This window comes from Tripterygium wilfordii, chromosome 15 (assembly GCF_013401445.1).
Source record: "Tripterygium wilfordii isolate XIE 37 chromosome 15, ASM1340144v1, whole genome shotgun sequence".
NCBI classification, from domain to species: Eukaryota; Viridiplantae; Streptophyta; class Magnoliopsida; order Celastrales; family Celastraceae; genus Tripterygium; species Tripterygium wilfordii.
This window is the reverse complement of record NC_052246.1, coordinates 5,594,509-5,608,344: the sequence shown is the minus strand read 5'-3', so window position 1 is coordinate 5,608,344 and position 13,836 is coordinate 5,594,509. Positions and strand designations below refer to the sequence as shown.

Here is a 13,836-nt window from a genome sequence, read left to right as displayed (position 1 = left end):
GTAGTGGCAAGTCCCCGTGAATCTCGCTAGAACAAAGGGAGAATGCAGCCCGTTTGCCCTCCAATGCTCAGCTCAAGTCAATATCAAACTCAAAGAGTTTAGTAATCAAGTGAATCAAAAAAATTTCTTTCATACCTTGGGTCGACCTCAGCCTTTACATAGGGGTCGACAGGTGATGAGCTAAGGTCTTTCATTGGCTGTTGATATATGTCGTGGTAGGATCAAATGTCTTTATCCTGATCGCCTAGCGTCCTTGGACATTAGTTTGAAGCGATAAAGCGATGTGGTTTGCTTGCCAAGTGAAGCAAGTGTGGTTTGCCTTCCGTATGGAGCCGGCATGGTCAGTTGATTCCACCAAAACCTTTACTATTATGTCCTAAGCTACATGCAAGATACCGAGACCTACAAGAAACCAAGACACGTCTGAGAAGAATCGACAACACGGCCCACAAATTGGTGAGTTACAAGAACTGGTTTGCTGAAAATAATAAATGAATATGATAAAATAATTGAAAGAATCTACAAAATCAAATCGAAGCTAAAGAAGATGGGGAAAATACCTAAATGAAGAAAGAAATATAAAGAAGTAACATAACCTAGAAACGGAAATGTAAGTGAGCGGCTCCGCCTCGTCTCAAACCAGGTGCTCCAGCAACATTCTGGCATACAGAACAATGAGCGCCAAAACAATGAACAACAACACTAGCATCAGTTTAATATGCTCTACAGCGGATGACCCCTTTTTTAGTGCGATCACAACTGTCGCCACCCTTATTGTGTTGCCCTTTCATCGACTTCATTTTTGGTACTTACCGACTCCAGCACCTACTATTTTTGTTATCCTTTTCAAACCTAACTTCAGTGTAGAGAAGAGTAGAAAGAATGAAGGAGGAAATCATAGAAGAAATGCAGAGGAAGTGGTGAAGAAAAAGTTATTCATTTCATCAATATTCTCAAAACTATCTTTTACAAATCAACGATAACTACCTAATATACTTCTCATATGATGACCGACTTAACATGAGTGACCAATTACAAAAGGACAAGTGGCTAATTCTGCTATTTTTAACAGAAACTAATACACAATAACAATAGTTGTTAAAACTACTTAAACTAAAGCCCAAGTCGGTTTATGCCTTCATGGTGCTAGGCCTAACAGTACAAGTTTAATTTATTATTGAAAGCGTGTTTTAAAGGGTTTCACAATTTTAAAGTTTTTCTTGTGGGTTTTATCAAGTCCCTTATTAATTAAGAGAATCAACAATAATTCAAAGTTGGACCATACATAGATAAATAGTGCGCAACGTTTGATATTTTTTGTTTTTTGATTTTTCTATCCATATGAGAATCAAGAAAACCCAAAGTAAATATAATGGGAGCTATGAGTCCCTAAGATGTACCTCATAGGGACATTTCGACATTCAAGTTAGTTTGGATGCTATTAGTCAAGAGTGCTTGAAGCTGGGAGCTCTCTCTCAAAGCTAGTAGAAAAGGCTAACGAGGGAGAGAAACAGGGCCAACACATGTTATAGAAGGGGTGATCTTACATAACTCCATGTGATCAAGCTGCATCTTGTGAGCTAGATATACAACCTGAAAAGGGTGCCAAGAGGAGCCATTGAAAGCAACACTATTTCTAGCTAGCTAGATGTGATAAAATAAGCAAAACAAGTTGGCCCACCTCCTCTTTGGGAATAGTTTTCGGTATGAAATTTATCCATGGGCCCATAGATACTAGAGGGAGAGAGAGAGCTTTTCTTGCAAAAGAGCATTGGTTCCATATTCTAAAAAGGGCATAGCAATCTCTAAGTAAGTGTAGAGTTGTTTCATCTTCTACTCCACAAAGCAGACAAGAGCAATCAATCATCGGATTTGGCGCTCTCAAATTCGACATAATTTGAGACTCTCAAATCATGCTAATCTCAATCATTCAATAAATCTTAAAGTGATATATTACACATGTGTCCACTCCATTATTTTGGTTACCCTCCCAAATTTTTCACCAACAAAAAGGGATTTCTCCCTTCCTAGAAAAAAAATGAGGAGTTTTTTACCCAAATAACACTCTCCCCCATAATATGTCCCAATATAACACTCGAGGGAAAGTATTTCCCAAAATAGCACTACACGCCACTGACAGTGGCGTGTTCTTTGTATGTTTTTGAACGATCATGCCATCTATGATGGCGTGATCTAATTTGTACTGGTCACTCCATTGCTAATGGAGTGACCAATACATATTTTGATTCACGCCAACATGCCAAAAATACATATAGATACATATCCACAAATCCATATCCAGCAAAATATTTCATCGAATACGAACTATCCATCATAAAGACATATGAAAAATAAACACATAAACAGTTATATGGTTCAAGCAAACTGGAGAAATCATATAGTTCTGTGCCTACTCCATTCGGCAGGAGTTGTGGATGGACCAACATCATCTTGCGTCAACTGGGATGGATGCATAGTAAAGTCAGTTGCACTGGAAATGTGACCACGTCTGTGTGATTGACCAAGAGGATATCTACCACCATGCTGGGGCGTAGCTTCAACATCAGAGCCTATAACTTCTTCAAATCGATGTCCCTCACCAACCTCGTCTAGAATGTCACGACAATTTCCCAACCAATTATTTGCAATGGCAGTAGTAGAGTCATTAAGAGCATCACGCAATGCAAAAATAGCTTTTTTTGCTCCCTTTAATGCCAAAGCAGCCTGCTTTAATGTTTATTACATTACAATATAATATAACTTAAATAAATAAAATATGAAAATGTCGACGTACTTACCACTTGTCGTATCCGAGTCCCCCGTTGCGCATAACCCAAATTTGTTTGTGGCCTATAAGTCGATGGAGCACTAATAATCCGTCGGGTGATCGAGTAATACCAATGCATATACTCGCCAATGCTCGTGCGAGGGAATCGCTCTTGCGCGATATGAGCTAGTTTATCATCCCAATATGCCAACCATGTAGCGTTTTTTACCACCCAATCGACATTATCCCGCCATCTCCTATTCAGATTATGTAAAGTATCATTCGTATCCACTGGAGTCGGTATATGCTGTGATATACCAAATTGTCTCATAACACGATATGGGAATTGAAACTCCACAATCTCAAAGCAAATCAAAGGCACTACAGCTCTCCAGATTCTGCTACCATCAATACATATTACTGGTGCATCTGCCAATCTCCCTGGTGTATAAGGCATCCACTTTACCTGGTTAGGTTCTTGCTGATCCAGCTCATCTCTAGCAAATATAAGGACTTGCTTTGGATTTCTTCTATATGTACGTCGTCCACGCCAACTACAAAATGCAAAAATAAGAATTAGCAAAATGTTAGCTACAATATTTCCCAAAATGTTAGCTACTTTATACACATATTTTTTTAAAAATTACCTGGCACCAAGTGGACGGGGTGGCTCGTCTGGACCAAATATAGGTGGAGCCTTAGTATGCATTTGTGGTCGACATACATGCAACCTCTCCCACGACTATAACTGGAAAAAAAATTATGTAATATTTAAAAAATATGCTTTTTATTGTTATAATTAAATTTCAATAAACTAATGTTACCTGAAGTAATAGGCTACAACCACCTATCGTACAAGTAGAACTCAAACATCCTCGGCAAAGATTGCAATATAAGCATGCAAGTACTGCTCCTCCCCAACTATACGAGCTAGTCTCCTGAAGGTTAGCTAAAAGTGGTAGAAAAATGAGTGGAATGCTATCCCCCGTAGTAGATGGGAATAGAATACTCCCGAACATGGCTAATAGATAAGCCCTGACATACTGTTGCAACACCACCTCAAGAGCATCCTCTGCTGGAGGATTGTGTTCACCAAAATTCAACACCAACCAGGATAAAGACAAAGATGCACCATCCTTCTCTTCAGTATTCGCCACTCTACCAAGTAATTGCATCATCACATCATCCCATTCATATATACTGCTACCAGTGACAGCTGGTCCATCGACCCTCAATCCCAATAAAACTGCAACATCCTCTAGTGTTATAGTCATCTCTCCAACACGGAAGTGAAATGTATGGGTTTCACGTCTCCATCTCTCGAGAAGTGCAGTTAGTAATCCATTATCAAGTTTATGTTACCTATCTGGGTGATACCATAGAAACCTGCCTGGATAACATAAGGTCTAACTCGTGGATCCAATGGCCAGAACATATGCTGCCCAAATCTGATTGGTTCTCCTGTATCCTGTTTAGAACATACACTTTAGGTTTAAAAGCACATAGATAGTTAAACATAAGTTTCAATGTATTTATTGTTATATACCTGTCCACGCCAAATGTCTTCCAAACGATGGTTTGACTGCATATGAAGAACAGATTGATTGTCTGAACTAGGACGAGACTCCCTAGTAATGCGGACACCGGCTACTCTAGCATGACTCGATGATCCTCCACCCCTGTCCACGCCATCCGTCAGCTCCTTGAACCTGCATTTATAAATATGTTAAAAATATGAAGATATTTTTACATTTTTTATATTATTTATAAATATAGAAAAAAACTTATTCATCAAAAAAAAATACTCTAGTTTGTCCCGTATTTTTGTGAAATTTCTTGTTATGTCCTCGTTGCCCACACACGCTACACTTGTTTGTAGTGCGACCTTCCCGTGCATCCATATCATTCCTAAGCCTGGTTGACTTGGGGCGACCTTCCCTTTTCCTTCGTTGTGCATCATCAACGACAACCATCGGTCCTAAATAATCAGGCCAACATGTCTCATCGGGTATCGGACTAAAAACTGGGGCATATGTGCTTTCATATGCCCCAATTGTAAAATATGGCTCCATATATATACTCCAATCGATTCTATTAGCTGAACAACACTATAGAAGATGGCTACATGGAAGGTGATAAAGAAGCCACATATTGCATGAACAATATTGTTCTTCACGTTGTTGTCCAAGACATACAATGTATGAACGATTAGAACTTTGATTGTCCTCCGCACCACGTCTTCTCGTACTCACCTCAAATGTAGGAGGATTATGGTTGAACATTCGGACTTGTTCCCGCTTAGACTTCGCAGTCTCACAACTAATATGTCCAAAAACTTGCGGTGGCAAATCAATCCCTCGTAATCTAAATTCTTCTGCTTCAATCCTCCTCTTAACAAAATATTTGTTGCACCTGTAAAATGTCAGATGAACCAGTGTTGTAATAGGCAAAAATCTTCCACCTTTCAGAACACTATTGAAGATTTCAGACATATTAGTAGTCATGTTACCGTATATGTGGCCATCATCATATGCTTTACTCCACTTTTCTTTCCTGGCACTATTTAGGTGCTCCCACGCAACAATGTTCAAATCCTTACCACACGACATCCAAAAGTCGAATTTATTCTTAGATTCTTCGTTAGCCATTGTGACAACCGCTTGTTTCAAATCTTTATCTTTAAAATGGGTGTTGAAATTACTCACAAAATGTCTCGAGCAATACCTATGATAAGCAAATGGTTCTGGCCAACCATCACGCATTGCTGCCAAAATACCAGCGTGTCGATCAGACAACACACAAATGCCTCTTCGATCGGTAACATAAGAACGAATGCATGCTATGAACCATCCCCAATTATCAGCACTTTCTTCGTCTACAATAACAAAGCACAACAGGAAAAGGCCGTTATCTGCATCAAACCCAACCGCGATCAACAATTTGCCTTTGTATTTCCCATACAAATGTGTGCCATCAATACTTATCAAAGGACGAGAGGATTGAAAGCCGACTATACAAGGCCAAAATGCCCAGAATACACGACCAAACGTAGCCCGATTGCTGACAATGTCCTTATAGTTAAAATTAACCACCGACCCTGGATTTGCAACTTGTATTGCTTGCAACAATCTAGGGAGGACATTGTATGAAGCTTCAAATGTCCCAAATAATTTCTCGATAACCTTTTGTTTGGCCTTTCATGCTTTCTTGTACGAAATCGGGTACTGTAACTGAGAACTAGCAAAGGCCTGAATAGCTACTATATTTATTTTCAAATCTGCTCTTACCATAGGTAGCACCTCCTCTGCGATATATTCTGAATCCAACTGTCGATGACCCTGATGCAGTGACGCATTTGTACATGTGTGCTGCCCTTTAATTACTGTTATCTTCCATACATTAAGCTTTTCCTTTTTCATAGCTCTAAGATACCAATTGCAAACAGGCTCTTTTACACATTTCAACTGTATTCCATCTGAATTTGGGCGTTACGTCTTGTACTGATAGTTATTCTGAATGTGCCACATCTTCACAACTCGAAGTAATTGTTTCTTGTTCTCAAATACTTCATTCACTGCCACTGTATCAAATTGATCAGTGTGGTGCATACCCCAATCTCAACAGACAGCATAATCTGACTGGCTAACATCGCCAAATTCGGGTACTTGATCAACTACATTTAGATACCAATTGGAAACAGACTCTTTTACACATTTCAACTATATTACCTTTGAATTTGGGCGTTGCGTCTTGTACTGATAGTTATTCTGAATGTGCCACATCTTCACAGCTCGAAATAATTGTTTCTTGTTCTCAAATACTTCATTCACTGCCACTGTATCAAATTGATCAGTGTGGTGCATACCCCAATCTCAACAGACAGCATAATCTGACTGGCTAACATTGCCAAATTCGGGTACTTGATCAACTACATTTAGATACCTCCCCTGATCCACGGTGGTTGTCTCAACATTGACGCCCACGTTTCCATCATCCTCCTCATCATCGCTAGAATCAAACTCAATTTCCTGTTCTTCTACCAACTCCGTATCATTATTAGCAATTGCGCCCTCGAACTGATTATCATCTTCATTATGACACATTTCTGGGATTAAATTTAGGTTCACGGACGGTGAGAAACGCTGATACGAACTGGAAGTTTGGATTTCGTCATTATCAGAATCATCCGCAAACTGGAAGTTTGCATTTCGATTCCAATTTGACGTTGTTATATTCTGTAATCTACATGAGATTATAATAATTGTGTCATAAAACAAACAACTATTGTGTATTTTGTCCAACATTTTAAAACCTTATTATCAATTCTATATATTTTAATATGAGCATATCCATTGTAACAAAACTTCAGAATCATATCCATAAACATATACACAAATACCACATATACAAATTTGAGCAATTCTTTGCGGAATTTTTTTTTCTGATTATAAAGTTTATTAATGTTTTAGCTATTTTGTTATTTGAGCAATCTCTGAGAGACTAATTAATTTAACGAATGAAAAGATCTTGTGAGAACTTTTATTATTCTTCCTGCTTTGTACTCTCTTTAAAGGGATCCTTTCGTATCCAAGAAGAGGCATAAGTATATATTATATACTATATATATGTTCATATTCTTGTTCTTTTTTTTCATGGAGACTATTATATATATATATATATATATATTCATATTTTTTCCCTTTTATTTTTTCGTGATGCAGACCCACCAATAAACATATATCCATAAACATATATCCTTAAACTATATGTTGAAACTGGGAAACAAAATTTATAATCAACTCTCTCTCACCTCTTGTTGATCTCACACAGGTGTGACGTGTGTACGTACACAACCTTCACGGATCGGCAGTCCGGCAGGGTGTGGTGGCTACTTCATCGATCGAAGTTGCTGTGGCCGGTCGTTGGTGGTGCTTGTCTCACTGGTCGGAGGCTTGCGTGTTTCTGTGTGTGGTACGGGTGGGGAGGAGAAACGGGAGAGAAGAGGATTTGTGTGTGTGGCTGGGGTTGATCGTGTTGATTGTGATAAGATATTAACTAGTCACGCCGTTACTAACGACGTGATTAGTTTTTTTTTTTTTTTCTTAAGGTCACGCCAACCCGTGACTTTTACAAAGCAAACAGTCACGCCAACTATGTTGGCGTGACTGGTTTTTATACATTATTCACGTCATCAGTGATGGCATGATCATTGAAAACATAAAAAGAACATGCCACTGACAGTGGCGTGTAGTGTTATTTTAAGAAATTCTTTCCCTCGGGTGTTATATTGGGACATATTATGGGGGAGAGTGTTATTTGGGTAAAAAACTCAAAAATGAGACTACAGATTTTACTCTTTTACAACAAACTCAGACACCACCTGAAGGGGATTTGTCCCTCCCATGCTTGCTAACCGAAAATCTTCTCTTTGCCTAGATCTGCGTATGTGATTTTGTTCCCTCTTTCGACCAGATCTACGTATCAGCGTATGTCTCTTAAAAGGACAAATTGTAATTTTACTTAAACAAATAGAAACTTGTCGGAGACATCGTCAGAGAGAGGTGAGAGGTGGACTTCTTCATTTTTCACTATGCTATTTCGTTGGGTACAAAGAAAGTAATATGAAAGTTTGAAATTCGAATCTTATCATTGTAAAATGATGGACTGGACATGTGGTTGCATCCTTATCATTGGATTGATCGAACGGTCCATATTTACCAATAACGGACTCTCAAATTATATGCGAATTTGAGAGCCCAGCCCCCGGATCCTCAATTATCATACCTTTTTGGATCAGATTGTAATTTTGTATTTTAGACAGGGACGTATTGTTAATTAATCCAAAAATAATTTTTTTGTACACGTAATTCTGAGAGCCTGAGATGGCACCCCGTGACATGGTGGTTGCCTAGACACGGAAACCCGCGGTCCCTCAGCTGTCACCCTCGCGCAGGTTAGCATAGGCATGATCTTATAAGCATCATGGTACGGTATGTGGCCCTGTCAATGTAGGAGCGGAGGCTGTTAGATTATTCCGATGTGCTAGAATCATATTTGCCGATCGCATTGGACTCCGTCGAATCGGTCTCCGATAACGCCAAGGTAACCCTCTCCGAAGCGAAATCTTTAGTCTTTACGAATACTAACTCTGAATTTCGGTTTTTTTTTTATCACGTATGAGTGAAGTTCCAATCTTTTCAAATCCCCATCTGAATTTTGTTTATTTCAGTTTCATCTAATTGAAAGTATTGTTGTTGATTTCATGTTTTGGAGGTTTTTTTTTTTCCTATCACGAGATGCTTTGATTAAAGCGATCAAGTTGTTGAATCTGATTTCTATGGATTTATCTATTCTCAGTTCAATTGTATTTTCATGTGATAAGAAGCATCGACTTCTTTTGCCTCCATGATTGAATTTGTTTTTTCTTATGCTGTTGTATGTGATTTGGCATGGGTTTTTAATTTTGTTGATATTGTTTGGTTGCTGAGAAAACTGATATAAACTTCATCTTTTTCCCTGTTTATGTTCTTTTTAACTCAAATGTTAATGTATGAAAAAGAAGATAATAGACTGGAGAAGATTTTATTTGTATGTATTTTGCCTATTTCAAATTTCAGCAAGTTCTATGTTACAAACTTATTTCAAATGGTCACCGTTTTCAAGGGAAGCATTTGCCGAAAAATTAAATGTGTAACATGTTCCGATGCCATGTGAAACACCATATAACCCAAAAGCCTAGGCTAATTGAAGTAAAATCTTTATATTTTCTAGCCATTACTTTAACATTCTATATATAATCAAGGATGTTTCTTGATAAAGTTGTGGTGTCCATATCCCAGCCTACGCTGGCAATATCTCAACTATTTGTCGGTGTTTCTTAACTACACGGCTAATTAATGCTGTAAACACCTATATTTAATGATAGACATTAACATCCCTCTGAAACCTAAGTTGGGAGAGCTTAAACAATTTGAATTTGAACTAAATCTCAAAAATGCCCAGGGAGATGTGCCTTTTGTATAAATACCTGCATCTGGTTTTAGGGGAAAAGGTGTTGCCTATTAAAAGTTCATCGAACCATTTATTGTCTGGAGAGGGCCGGGAGGCTGATTCAGTCATCGGCTATTTAGGTACCAAGATAGTGAAAAGTAACATTGGGATGGCAATTTTTAAAAGGTATTGGACCGAGGTTTTTTTATGGTCTTGGCTTCAAATGTGACCAATTCACTTGGCTCGTGGCCTCAGATCATAAACTAAGTTCCAATACCATGTTCATTGATTAGAAGAAGTGAAAAAAGGACAATTATCTATTTCATGTAATTTGTCTGTTTCAAGACGTATAAGTTTTGCTGATGTATAAATATACAATGATGTTGCCTGATATAGTTGACAGCAAGTACAAACTGGCCATCCATATCCAGGCATATATCAGCGATATCTCAACTGTATGTCTCAACTACATGTCTATATTAGGGATATACACGCCTAAGTGATACATATTAATTAAAAAATGGTATTTTCGGGTGGCACTCCCTTTGTGCCTTATTTGATAAAAAAATTTTGCTTCTCCAAAGAAGAGTCAACTTCTTTAGATATTTGTATTGGCGCTACGACAAAGCTGAACTTATCTGTATTGAATATGGTTAAAATTTGTTTTATTCTTCGAAGTTTTCTTGGATGCTCATGCTTTAGGTCCTGAACAGTTCTTTATATAAGTGCCCGAATTAGTTGCTTCTTAGATTTAATGCAGTTTACCATTCTCGCTTTTGAAGAAACTAATTGCATATTCTTTTTGTATTTTTTTAGCAGCGTATTAGCATAAAAGAAGAGAACATGGATAAGAAGAGATCAATGAACATGCACAACGTAAGTACCATGCCAAAGAGAGAAGCTCCCTCATTGTTAAATCTTTGTATTTTTACAGCTATAGATAATGTAAGGTATCTAGGGGATGTTGGAGAAACTGATGAGGATCTTCTTGACCGCATTCTGCCACATTGTACGCTTGACCAGTTGATGCATGTGGAGAAGAGTACAGTAGTAAGACGCTAATTTTGTGTTTTATAGTTACTTGTTTCAGGCCTTTCGGCTAAGCTCATGTGGTTATCTTGAATTGCATGTTTTGATTGTTCTCGTTCACACATATTTTGTATATTAAATTACGCCAATTGGGAGTGTGGATTTTGTTTAACTAAAAAAATTTCAATATTGACAATTCTTTTTAGGGAAGAGATTTAGGTCCAGTGACCGATAAGCTGTGGAAGAATTTCTATGAACGACAGTTTGGTCGTGAGAACACAGACCTTGTAGTTGAGAGGATGAAGCAGAAGAATGTGTCATTTAGATGGATACAATTATATGAGGTGAACTTTTCTTGACCCCTTTCTCTCTTGTATTTATTGAATTTTATTTCTATGTTGGGCATTGTGTATTTTTTATTTGGAAATCATCCATCTTACTTTTTTCTAAGAAACAGAAAGTGTATTATCAACTGCACCACTAACTAGAGTGGTCTTCTTGCAGGCCAAATCGAAGGATATGACAGAGGCTATGAACAAATCAGTTGATCGACTTAAGCAACTGTACAAGGATGAAGATGCTCGTATGTTATTCTTTATCCAAAACATTTCATAGAGCATATGTTTCATGGATTCGTTCCTTTCGATTTATTCTGCCTTGTGAAGTTTTTTTAAACCAGAGTACTCAACCATGCATGTGATATATCCTCGGATCATTATGTCCCAGTTGCCATTTTGTATTTTTTGTTGGGGGGGGGGGGGGGGTGCATTTATCTGTGCTACATAATAATCCTACCAAGCATGAGAACAGCCACTTCATGCAAAATGAGCTGAAGGTTGAGACCATAGTCCATGCAAATTGAGTTGCATAAGCAATTTATTTCCATTTTACATGCCTTCATTTCTTTTAGTCGTTCCTATCTATAATTTCATACCAGGAATTGTTTTTATAACTGGAAGAAAAGGAATTATCCTTGGTTAGTACCTCGGGATATTTGATGAAAAGACCATCTCCATATCTGACTTCCATAGCCCCTCTAGTGATGCGGGAATCGGGGCCTCTTGAAATGATAGTTGCAGCTGCTGCGTTTCTGGACTATTCACATTAGACTTGATAGGGAAAATTAATGCCTTATCATTTATCAATGATTGAGTTCTTATGCGAGTGCACTGGATTGTCATTTTCTTATGTTCAAAAAAAGAATAACAGTTCTGCGTAATTTTAACGAGTGTTTTAATGGGATGCATATGGCGACTTTTATTTCTCAAGCAAAAATTATGCATCCAAATGAGGGAAATCAATATTTTGTCGGCGATCTTCCCATACATGATATGAAAAATGGGCTTCTGCAACAAAAGGAAGGAGAAAGAAAAAACAACTTTGTGTTGGCAACTCGCATGTGTTAGTCCAGTTTTATTCCTTTGCAAATTTAAATCTTACTGCGTGGTTACTCTAATAATTACATTCCAGTTCAATATTTTCAGCAATTCAGTCCTGTGAACAGGGTACTGTAACAGCTCTCAGTCTAAACATAATTCTTACTTGGTGTTAAACTTTTGTAGGAAAGCAAAAACGAACTATTCAGCTTTGTTCAAAAGTTCCTCCTAGTAGTAAAAGAAGATTTTTTGGAGGTAAGGTTTTTGTTTTTGTCCTTGTGATGGATTCTCTCCTGGTTCAACTTCAACCTTGTTCAGTGTTCTGTTGTGTATTTGAGCAACTTCCAGCCCTTTACGGAGAGGATGCATCGTGGTCTCTGCTTAAGTTGTTTTACTCTTGATATTATTTTGTAGAGAGTGGACCTGGCAATCTTTCCCATATAAAAAGCAACTTGATGAGGAAAGCAAAGTCGGAATTCCTTAACAGGTAAATATTTCTCTTACAATGTGCAGCAGAGATTTTACACTTGCAGTTCCTTCCTGAAAGAAAAGGGAGATTAGATTAAATTCCCTCCGGATGTTTGCTAATAATAGTGTTGCTTTCTTTTTCCTTCCGAACAGCCGAGAAGTGCAAAATATTGCAGCCATGAGGAAAAATGCCGTGCAAAGAAATAATCGGTAGTATTCATAATTCGTATTATAATTGCTTGTCCAAATAACTTTTGGCAACTTTCTTTGATCCATGATATTATCTTGGGCTTCCTTTACAGCACTTCTCCAATGATGAAACCAGGTGGGTCGGGTGTGAAGAATTTTGCTTCAGCATCTCGACATGGGAGATCTTAATAGCATACTTTGCCAGTCTTCCGGCTGTGGAGAAAGCAACTGCAGATTGTTGTAAGCTGACATCATTATTCTGAAATCAGATGTGCTGTATAATTTGCAAATGATAATAAGCAAAAAGAACTCTTGAAGATGGGAATGGATTTTCCCATTTGTTGTTAAAGCTCTTTGAGCTTTCAAGTCAATGAATACTAGTCTCTAGCGACTAGCTTTATTTCATAAAGATGGGAACTGATCTCCTCAATCTTGAGGCTGGTTTCTTCTTATTGTTCGAGTGAAAGGACGAGAAGAGTATTCTTCCGTATATTAATATTTCTAGCATTTCAACTGTGACTGGAAAAAAATGTTGATGATACTTGCCCATGCACTGCAGCTCCTATGCATGAGCTGTGTCGTGACTCGTGAGCTCATCTTTCTTTGAAGGTAAATGGCCAATATATATCTCTTTTTTTTTGGTGGTGATGTGCATGAGGGAGATTTCCACAAGGGCTCCCATAAGTCACACTAATAGCAGAATTAGGGGTATACGAAGCCGTTTACATGGCTGAGTGGAGGGTAACTCTGCTGACCTCCCAAAAGGGTTTGAAACCGCGGCTCCTCTATCTCTCTGAACGAGCGTTAACTTAACTGATGCTGCGGCTGCTACTAGTCTTGACACCAAAAATGCTGTCGATAGAGTTAAAGCAAGCATGTCTAGCCGGCACAAGCAAAAGCAATCTCCTTGCCTTGATAACAAACCCAAGGTTAAACAAAAGCCTACCAGTGCAGGAACCAAAACAAAAGAAAGGTTGCAGAACCAAGACGACAAGATGCCGCATCGAGACCAACCGA

The 13,836-nt window shown here is 38.2% G+C and overlaps 2 protein-coding genes across 5 annotated transcripts; one reads left to right on the top strand and one right to left on the bottom strand.

Moving 5' to 3' along the window:
• Positions 1–4,100: 4,100 nt before the first annotated feature.
• On the bottom strand, positions 4,101–6,186 carry LOC119979787. Its single transcript, XM_038822421.1, has 5 exons — positions 5,993–6,186; positions 5,020–5,896; positions 4,637–4,875; positions 4,314–4,476; positions 4,101–4,235 (listed from the first exon to the last, which is right to left on the bottom strand). Exons 1-5 carry the CDS (start codon positions 6,184–6,186, stop codon positions 4,101–4,103), a joined length of 1,608 nt encoding a protein of 535 aa, XP_038678349.1.
• Positions 6,187–8,641: 2,455 nt separating this feature from the next.
• Positions 8,642–13,349, top strand: LOC120016760. Of its 4 annotated transcripts, none has more exons than XM_038869674.1 (9): positions 8,642–8,869; positions 10,577–10,633; positions 10,781–10,807; positions 10,993–11,130; positions 11,291–11,369; positions 12,349–12,417; positions 12,577–12,649; positions 12,784–12,840; positions 12,933–13,349. In XM_038869674.1, exons 2-9 carry the CDS (start codon positions 10,601–10,603, stop codon positions 13,006–13,008), a joined length of 552 nt encoding a protein of 183 aa, XP_038725602.1. In that variant the 5' UTR covers positions 8,642–8,869; positions 10,577–10,600; the 3' UTR covers positions 13,009–13,349. The 4 variants fall into 4 exon arrangements, with proteins under 4 accessions (XP_038725602.1, XP_038725603.1, XP_038725601.1 ...); XM_038869675.1 differs by having other exon boundaries at positions 10,574–10,633; XM_038869673.1 differs by having other exon boundaries at positions 8,644–8,869; positions 10,574–10,807.
• Positions 13,350–13,836: the final 487 nt, after the last annotated feature.